This window comes from Miscanthus floridulus, chromosome 7 (genome assembly GCF_019320115.1).
Source record: "Miscanthus floridulus cultivar M001 chromosome 7, ASM1932011v1, whole genome shotgun sequence".
NCBI classification, from domain to species: Eukaryota; Viridiplantae; Streptophyta; class Magnoliopsida; order Poales; family Poaceae; genus Miscanthus; species Miscanthus floridulus.
In genome coordinates this window covers 131,173,938-131,184,219 of record NC_089586.1, presented here as the reverse complement: position 1 = coordinate 131,184,219, position 10,282 = coordinate 131,173,938, and the positions used below count along the sequence as shown (strand labels likewise).

General features: G+C 42.7%; 1 protein-coding gene across 1 annotated transcript; it reads left to right on the top strand.

The window, feature by feature from the left end:
- The first annotated feature begins 271 nt into the window (after nucleotides 1-271).
- LOC136464819 (uncharacterized) lies at nucleotides 272-2,745 on the top strand. The gene is made up of 6 exons (XM_066463766.1): nucleotides 272-616; nucleotides 731-910; nucleotides 1,377-1,458; nucleotides 1,543-1,650; nucleotides 1,921-2,079; nucleotides 2,292-2,745. Exons 1-6 carry the CDS (start codon nucleotides 356-358, stop codon nucleotides 2,486-2,488), a joined length of 987 nt encoding a protein of 328 aa, XP_066319863.1. The 5' UTR covers nucleotides 272-355; the 3' UTR covers nucleotides 2,489-2,745.
- The last annotated feature ends 7,537 nt before the right edge of the window (nucleotides 2,746-10,282 follow it).

The window sequence follows — 10,282 nt, the reverse complement described above, 5'->3', positions numbered from 1 at the left end:
TTTTTTAGAATTAAAACTTTTTAATGATTAATTGGATTTATAGAAAATATTGTCGATATTTACATCTCTTAGTATGTTTTTATGAAACTATATTCCTTTATGCTAATTTAATAATATTTATTACACATAATAAATATTAATAATTTTTAAAATTTAATTAAATTTAAAATGGTTTGCCTCGTAAAAACGAGATAAACGAGATGCACAATTATTTTCGGAATGACAGTCATAGTGAAAAATTGTGTTTCTGGTGCAGTAGCAGAGTCGTGTGCTCCTAGTGCAGTTGCCGGTGTAATTGTCGGAAGGGGCAAGCAGCTGCAGAGCTGCAGCGACCCAAGGGGACGACGCGAGGAAGATGAGGGCGGTGGTGATCACGCGCGGCGGCGGCGGCCCGGAGGTGCTGGAGGCGCAGGAGGTGGAGGACCCCGCGCCGCAGGGAGACGGGGAGGTCCTCCTCCAGGTGGCCGCCGCGGGCGTCAACCGCGCCGACACGCTCCAGCGCCACGGCCGCCACCCGCCGCCCGCCGGCGCGCCCCCGTACCCGGGGCTCGAGTGCTCCGGCACCATCCTAGCGCTCGGCCCCAACGTCCCACCGCGGTGGGCCGTCGGCGACAAGGTGGAGTGGATCCGCTGCCCTGCCCCTGCCTGCCTCCTGTGGCGAACTTAGATTTCGCTTCTGCTGCTGCTGTGTGTGATTTGTTTTGTGCCCCGTGCTGCTGTCGCCCTGCAGGTCTGCGCTCTCCTTAGCGGAGGCGGGTACGCGGAGAAGGTGGTGGTGCCGGCGGGCCAGCTGCTGCCGGTGCCAGAGGGCGTGTCCCTTACGGACGCGGCCGGCTTACCCGAGGTGGCCTGCACTGTCTGGTCCACCGTGTTCATGACCAGCCACCTCTCCCCGGGTGAATCGTTCCTTGTAAGAACACTTCCCTATTTCCTTCTATGTAGCTGCGTCCAAGAGAAGTGCAGAACTCGGTTAGCTAAGTAGGTGCATCCTCTAGGGATGGGATGGCATCGTGATTTCCTGATTCCAATTTTGTATACATAAATCAGTAAGGATCATAAATGGTTTTAACCAATTAATTTGAATCAATAAGCATCACAAATGATTTCTATCTGCTGATTATCTTCTTGTGGATTTCTTCTGCTCCACGAGAAATCAGCAAGCCATCACCAGCTGGGACTGAGAATAGTAAAATAAAGCCCAAATAAAAGTACTGAAAGAGGTGCCAAATTCTTCTCAGCCACCTACTCCTATTTGGAGTAACTTCCAGTACTTAACTGCCAGGAAATGAGGAGTGCAATTGGGGGATCTTAGCATCTAATTTGATGGGAATCTCTCTGTGTTTGTTCGGGATGACCATGTATCTTCAATTTTGCAGATACATGGAGGATCAAGTGGAATTGGTACATTTGCTATACAGATTGCCAAGCACCTTGGAATTAAGGTTTTTGTCACGGCAGGTTTGTTCATTATAACACAAATAAGACACAGTCAAATGTTCTTGGTGATGTCATGTCCCCAATAATCATGCTGAAAAATTATAGGAAGTGAAGAAAAACTAGCAGCCTGCAAAGATTTGGGTGCTGATGTATGCATAAACTACAAAACTGAAGACTTTGTTGAGCGTGTCAAACAGGAAACTGATGGAAAAGGTATATCGCATAATCCTACCACCTGACCTACCACCTGATTATGTTTAATGTTTAATATTAGCTCATTTGTATTGTATCTAAAGTCCATATCTTACAGAGCATTCTTTTAGCAACTGAATGTTAACAGCATGCTTAGTACCATTATTCCCTGGAGGAACTACTTCTATATATATATATATATATATATATATATATTTGGCAGCAGTTATGTGTCAAGGCATTATAATCAAATTAATATGCGTTACTGACTGGAATCTGAACATCTACCAGGTGTTGATGTAATTCTCGACAACATTGGAGGACCATATCTCCAGCGCAATCTGAACAACTTAGGTGTTGATGGTAGACTTTTCATCATTGGCTTCCAAGGCGGTGCTGTAACTGAAGTGAACCTGCAAGCTGTGTTTGCACGGCGTTTGACCATACAAGGTATTCTGGTTGCCTATGCCTGCAGGCAATAACAACCTATCTACATTGCAGTGATGCTCAGGACGTGTTGTTATGACATTTTTGCTGGTTGACATGTTTTGTCAGTCTTTGGCTGTTCTCTTTATATAGTTGGAGGTGCTTGTATAGGATTCCTAAATGTTGTGTTCTATTTTAGCACTCGATTAAGCTTTCATGATCTTTTGTGCGTGCAGCTGCTGGACTGCGCAGCAGAAGCCTTGCTAATAAAGCTCAAATCGTCAGTGAGGTGGAAAAGAATGTGTGGCCCGCAGTCAGTGCTGGCAAGGTGAAGCCGGTGATTTACAAGACGTTCCCGTTATCTGAAGCAGCTGAGGCTCATAGGTTGATGGAAACTAGCACACACATTGGCAAAATACTGCTGCTCCCATGACTTCCTGTCCAATGTTTGCTGTCTAACTCTTGAAGGAGTCAGTTCAAGCGAGCTACAACTTTGTAATACTGTAACGACCTCTGTATGTATCATGTACTGGTGTGGCATGCCTTTTTTTACCTCCCGTGAGGCTGAAATTTGGCCAATGCTTATGCTGATTTGTTGTGAAAGGAAAACACTGTTCGTTCGCAGAAAAATACTGTTGGCGAACAGGGAACTGTGATGTACTGTGCAGTAATAAAATGGCGGCTACACTCTATCTTTGTCAGCGTGCTATCAGTATATTCTTTAGACCGATGCTGACCCGGCAATAATGCCTGCCGATCTGCAGACTCTGGCATTCTTCATCAAGGTCGCTGACGAGCAGTGTTGTTGAGCTCATGCCGTTGCACAACATCGTTAATTGCTTGCTGGTTTGGTGACTAGTATGTGCGTGTGTCCACCAGGCCAGGCAGTAAGCATGGCCGGCATATGCACATACAAGCAGGTTTGTTTGGTTGGTTTATCTCAGTTGGGCCAGCCTTGATATAGTTGCTGTTTGGTTGCGTGCTTTATGGGGGCCAAATTTTAGCTTCAGATTTGGACACTGCCTAACGCGAAATGGATTGGAGTTCAGGCTGGGAGGCTGCCTTTGCTGCACCTGCTTCGGCACCAGGCTCTACTCCTCTCCCAGGCCCACGCAACCACCCTGTTTGGCTGCTCATATAAGCCGGCTTATCAGTTATGGTACAATATTTTTCTCTCCCAACAAATCAGCCGTACAAATCAGTACAAGCGCCTTATAGACCAGCCAAACGTCCCATATCTGCATCCCTAGGGCCTAGCTAGGTTGTTCATTTAGGCGAAGGGGATGTGCTTGACTGCTTGTTCTCCTCCATCGTTATTAGACAAAAAAATTCTACAAAAGATAATAAAAAACACGGATGATTCATTCCAACATGTTAGGCGATAATTTGTCCACTTAATATGATGCGACCCAATCTGCACCTTATTTTTAGTCATATGGACTAGTGGGGTCAGTGAAATCTTGTGCTGGGAGTGTGGTTTACGGCCTTTAAGAGCATCTCTAAGAGTTTTCTTATTCATCTTCTAGATTTAAAATTAAGGTTTATGCAACAAAAATCACCCTCCAACAGTCCTATTCAACATCCCGTATTTAGTGTTGTCCTAAATTATCCTCTCTCCCTCTCAAATTTGAGATGTCATATTGTCCACCCTATATATTATTTGAGATAGGGTAACTGTTGGAGAAGAGATATTTCGAGAGGATTTTTTTTTGTTAGAATGTACCCTATATGAGGATTTAGAAGAATTAAATTTAATAGAATTCTTGGAGATGCTCTATGACCACACATGTGACATTTGGATGTTGCATGGGTTTGGGATATGCAAATAAAGGATAAAAAGGATTGGGTATAGGATAGGGATGTACGTTTTGTTCCCATTCGGCCTTGTTTAGCATAGGATAAGTTTGGACCGTGGAAATTAATCAAATGACCATAATTTCCATCTGAACCTTCTTAAAGAAGTGGAAAACTAATCAAAGGCAACATAAATTAGAGGCAAAATTTTAATTTCAAACATTGCTTGGATTCTCTAAAATCATAGCCAAATTTGTATCACCACACTGCAAGTTGGTTTGCACCCTGGTTTTGAATTTTGATGGATCTCATGACGTTATATTTTCTAATAAATGAAACTAGGGCAAACAAGGATACAAAGTGTGCTCTAAAATAACAAAAAAACAGAGAAGACATGACCAAATAACAAGGCAAGGACACGTACAACCTCAACTCTAAGTCATTTTGACACCACTGTCCCAGATAATCAGATCGATGCCCGACAGTAATCATTCTTTGTCCGGAGTCCCGGCCCAGATAGGCACGAAGAAGCTCCGATTGGCTATCCAAAAGAGCTTGCGGAGCGGAAAAAGTGCAGGGGGCTGCCGCCTATCAGGTTTGGCTAGGCTGTCCTGTCCATTCATCCATTCCGTCGGCCGGTGTCGCCCACGCATCACGCCACCGTATGTACAAGGGGTGGTTGTTCCGCGGACTAAATTTTAGTTCACATCACCTCGGACGTTTGATGCTATTTAGGAGAACTAAATATGAGTTAATTATAAAACTAATTACACAGATGAAGACTAATTTACGAGACGAATTTATTAATCCAAACTAATCCGGCATTAGCAAATATTTACTGTAGCATCATATTGTCAAATCATGGACTAATTAGGCTTAAAAAATTCGTCTTACGAATTAGTCACAATCTGTGCAATTAGTTATTTTTTCGTCTATATTTAATACTCCATGCATATGTCCAAACATCCGATGGGACAGGGACTAAAATTTTCCTGTAGGAACCAAACAGCCCCTAACTTCTCGATCTACTGTGTTTGTACGGGTCTCTAAAATGTAAACAAGTTTTAGTTAAATGAATTTTAATCATGTTTTTAGGAAAAATGAGTTATATTTGTATCCGGTATCGGAACCAGTATTTTTTATAACGGGGCAAGGTAATATGATTGAAAGCATCTAGGTCTCTAGTTGGGTTTCAGTGATTAATGACAATACAAGATTACTATAACTAACGTGTGTTTTACAGAGGCAATTAAGTTAGGTCATGGTAATGGAGATCGATTGGGCGATCATGGATGTCATGCCCCTACGATGGAAATCGTTTCGGTTTTCAAAGGATGGACGATAGGGTTAAGGATGACTAGTTCTAAGTGTCGATTGGAGTTAGAGTGACACTTAGAGTAGTTTAGGACTTTATTTTTCCTTTGACCGTACTATTAAGGGGGTATGGACGGGTAGCTTGACCTAGGTGAGTCTAGTGAGTTAGGTGTGGTGCACACTTGTTAAAACTAGCTCTAGGTAGCTCCTATGAATGCCTACGATCCTTTGGAGCTAACTTCATTCACATATGTTCGAGAGTTGAAAGTGAATGGAGGGTCAAAAGCTGACCGGACGCTGGCTCCGGTGCGACCGGACGCTGGCCGCAGGGTCCGGTCAGTTCATTTGATCAAGAGACTGCGTTCGGTGCGACCGGACGCTGGAGTGGTCAAGTGACCGGACGCTGAGAGACAGCGTTCGGTCGACTCCAGTAAGGTTCCAGAGAAGAGAATCTGCGACCGGACGCGTCCGGTCAGTACTGACCGGACCCTGGGGGTTCAGCGTCCGGTCGAGTACAGTAAAGTTCCAGTAAGGGTTTAATGCGACCAGGCGCGTCCGGTCAGTGGTGACCGGACCCTGCCAGCGTTCGGTCAACTTATTTTCACTAGAATGCGGGTTGAACTGACCGGAGCGTCCGGTCAATATGACCGGAGCGTCCGGTCACCCCACAGAAGCTCATAACGGTTCGTTTTTCAGACTGCCTTATAAATAGAAGCTCCACTCGTGTGTGGAGTTATTTTTGCTTATTCCAACAGCTGAGAAACACGTTTGTGAGTGCCAAGAAGAGTAAGATCCTAGTGAGGTGATTGAGATTCGTGAATCTAAGAGAGTAGCCTCATTAGTAAATCAAGAGTAGTCAAGTGTGCATCCATCTTCTCATTAGGCTTCGCGTGGTCAAGTGAGAGTTCGTGCTTGTTACTTTTGGTGATCGCCATCACCTAGACGGTTTGATGGTGATTGGGAGCTTGGTGATCACCCGGCGGTGCTTGTGGGTGACCCAACTCAAGTTGTGAGCGGTTTTGGGTGATTCGCCGCGACGGAGTGTCGAAGAATCAACCCGTAGAGAGCACTTGATCCTTGCGCGGATCAAGGGGGAGCTACACCCTTGCGCGGGTACTCCAACGAGGACTAGTGGGGAGTAGCGACTCTCCGATACCTCGGCAAAACATCGCCGCATTCCTCTCTCTCTCTATTTACTTTGAGCATTTACTTTGAGCAATTCAATACTTGTCTTAATATTCATAGAATTGCCATGCTAGAGTAAGTTTAGAACATATGTTGCTAGTCCGTTGTACGTTAGTTTATTAGAAACACTTTTCTAGGCACAAGGGGTTAATTGGGCTAACCGTAGAATTTGATTATTGCAAGAAAATTTAGAATTAGTCCAATTCACCCTCCTCTTGGGCATCTTGATCCTTTCAATTAGTATCGGAGCCTTGTGCTCATGTTTTTAAGCTTAACCGCTTAGAGCAAGATGTCTCACGGGGATAGACTTCCTCCTATCTTCGAGGGGGGTGATTTTCTATATTGGAAAATTCACATGGAGGTTTACCTAGAAGCTCTAGACGTAGGAATACTTAGAGCCGCCTCTCAAGGGTTCCCAACACCTAGGAACCCCGCACAACTTCAAGATGATGAAGTGAACTATGAAAAATGGAATGCAAAGGCTCGTAACACCATCTTTAGAGGCCTTTATAAAGATGTGTTCAATCGTGTAAGGAACCACAAAGACGTCCATACACTATGGTCGAACGTTTGTGCGCTCCATGAGGGAACTAAGAGTGAGCGTGAGGAACGCTATCATCTTGTTATGAAAAAGCTAAATTCATTTGAGATGCTTCCTAAAGAATGTGCTAATGAGATGTATTCACGTTTGAATGTTCTTGTAGAGGAAGTCAATGGGCTTGGACTAACTCAAATGTCACCATCCGACGTTGTGAGAAAAATCTTGAGTGTCCTCCCCATTGAAAAATATGGTCATATTGTGACCGTGCTACACCAAGGTGATCTTTCCACCGCTACACCGACATAAATCTTGGGAAAGATCAATGGTCATGAGATGTACATGCACATCACACCTCAAGATGGTTCATCCTCTACAAAGAAGAAAGAAAAAGACTTAGCATTCAAAGCTAGCCAAGATAAAGGCAAAGCAAGACTTGAGTATGAGAGCTCAAGTGATGAAGATGTTGATGATGAAAGTCTTGCTCTCATGGTGAAGAAGACCGCCAAGATGCTAAAGAAGCTCAACAAAGTGGCATCAAGTTTGATAGCAAGAAGAAGAAGTTCTTCACAAGCTCAAGAAGGAAGCCAATCTTAGAAATGGATTGCTTCAATTGTGGTGAACTTGGTCATCTAGCACATCAATGCACCAAGCCCAAGAAAGACAAGTTCAAGAACAAGTTTAAGGGCAAGAAAGATGACTCAAGCAATGAAGAAGAAAATGAAAAGAAGAAGAACAAGCCATACAAGAAGAGAGATGGCAAGAAGAGAGACTTCCACAAGAAGAAGAAGAGTGGAAAAGCTTACATTGTCGGTGATTGGCTCACGGACATTGATTCATCTAGTGGATCATCCGATGATGATAGTGATAATGAGAAGGGGGCCGCCATTGCTATTGATCTTTCATCTTCATTGCCACCACCGCCATCATCCTCTACACATCTATGCCTTATGGCTAAGGGTGAACACAAGGTATCTAATGATGATGATAGTAGTGGTGATGAGCATGCTAGTGATGATGATAGTGATAGCGATAGTGATGATGATGACTCACCTTCTTATGATGATCTTGTTAAAATATTAAGAAAATATACTAAGATCATTAGAAAGAGATGAGCTAAAATTGAAAAACTAGATGCTAAAAATGATTCACTTTTAGCTAAATATGATACATTAGAGAAGGCTAATGTTGAGCTTAAAGAAACAAATAATGCTATATCATCCAAACTCAAGGAGCTCAAATCTTCTAAGAAAGAGCTTAAAGATAAACATGATAAACTTGAGTGGGTGCACAATGAGCTCATCACTAGCCATAACAAGCTAAAAGATGATTACACTACTCTAAAGATCAATTATGATACTCTTGTTATTGTTCAAGAGTTTTTACCAAATGAGCCACATGATGCTACTAACCATGTTGTTAAAATTGATATAGCTACATCATGTGATGATTTAATTGGTGAAAGCATTGATCAAGGATCTAGTGGCAAAGGCAAGCAAGTGGTTGAGTGCAATGACTATGATGAATATGTCAAGCTCAAGAACACAAATGAAAAGCTCATAAAAAATCTTGAAGAGATGAAAAGCCACAACACCATTGTGCTAGAAACTCTTGATCATGACAAAGAGTGGATCCTTGAGAATGAGAAGCTTAAAGAAGAAAACAAGAAGCTCAAGGAAGAGAAGAAAGATGATGCTCTAAAGGAAGAAAATAAGATGCTCAAGTTGGAAAAAGAGCATCTCAAGATTGGATTGAGCAAGTTTGCTAGAGGCAAGTATCTTCAAAGTGAGCTTCTAATGAACACCGTCATGAAAATGGATAGAAGTGGCATTGGATATATGGCACATGTAGAGAAGAAGAAGACTCAAGTTCAACAACAACAATCAAAGCCAAAGCCAAAGCCAAAGAGATGCTTTGAGTGTGGACAAAAAGGCCATTTTGCTCATGAATGCCAAACTCCACCGCCACAACCCTTGCCCAAGCATGCTAGACCCTTTGCCTTCAATGCTCACTACATGCTTAGAAAGGATTCAAATGGAAAGATAAAAGTCATGTTCTTAGGACCTCCTAACAAGAATAGACCTAAGAAGATTTGGGTGGCTAAGTCACTTGTTGAGAAGATGAAGGGCCCTCAACAAGTTTGGGTTCCTAAAGCTTAAATCTCTTATGTGTAGGTGAACTACAAGACTGGTGGAAGTCATTGGGTTATTGATAGTGGTTGCACTCAACATATGACCGGTGATCCTCGTATATTCACCTCACTAGATGAAGAGGTAGATGGACAAGAGAAAATAACATTTGGAGATAATTCAAAGGGCAAGGTTAAAGGATTGGGCAAAGTGGCAATATTAAATTATCATTCCATCTCCAATGTGCTCTATGTTGCTTCATTGAGTTTCAACTTGCTATCCGTTGGACAATTGTGTGATCTTGGCTTCTAATGCTTGTTCACCGAGAAGGAGGTTGTTGTATCCAAGGTAGATGACAATCAAATGATATTCAATAGATTTAGATACAATAACTTATATCTAGTGGACTTCACCTCCGAAGATGCAAATTTGAAGACTTGCCTATTCACCAAAACAACACTTGGGTGGCTATGGCATAGAAGACTTGCTCATGTTGGGATGAGCTCACTTAAGAAGCTTATGAAGAATGATTTGGTGAGAGGGTTGAAGGATGTGAAGTTTGAAAAGGACAAGCTTTGTAGTGCATGTCAAGCCGGCAAGCAAGTTGCAAATACTCATCTAACCAAAGCTTTCATGTCAACCACAAGAGTGCTAGAACTCCTACACATGGATTTATTTGGACCAACAACATACAAGAGTTTGGGAGGGAATCTCTATTGTCTTGTGATTGTTGATGACTATTCAAGGTATACATGGGTATTCTTCCTTCATGACAAATTCGAAGTTGCATCTTGCTTCAAGAAGTTTACTAAGAGAGCTCAAAATAAATTTGAAGTGAAGCTCAAGACGATAAGAAGTGACAACGGAAAATAATTTGACAACACAAACATTGAATCTTATTGTGATGAAGTTGGGATCAAGCATAAAATCTCCGCAACTTATACTCCTCAACAAAATGGTGCAGTTGAGAGGAAGAACCGGACCTTGATCACTCTTGCAAGAACTATGCTAGATGAGTACAACACCCCCAAAGCTCTATGGGAGGAAGCAATCAACACCGCTTGCTATGCATCAAACCGCCTATTTCTTCAAAAGTTCATTGGCAAGACACCTTATGAGTTGCTTAATGGGAAGAAGCCGGACGTCTCCTTCTTTAGAGTGTTTGGTTGCAATTGCTACATCTACAAGAAGCGACAACACCTAGAGAAGTTTCAAAGACATTGTGATATTGGTTTTCTTGTTGGTTACTCATCAAAGTCTAAAGCAT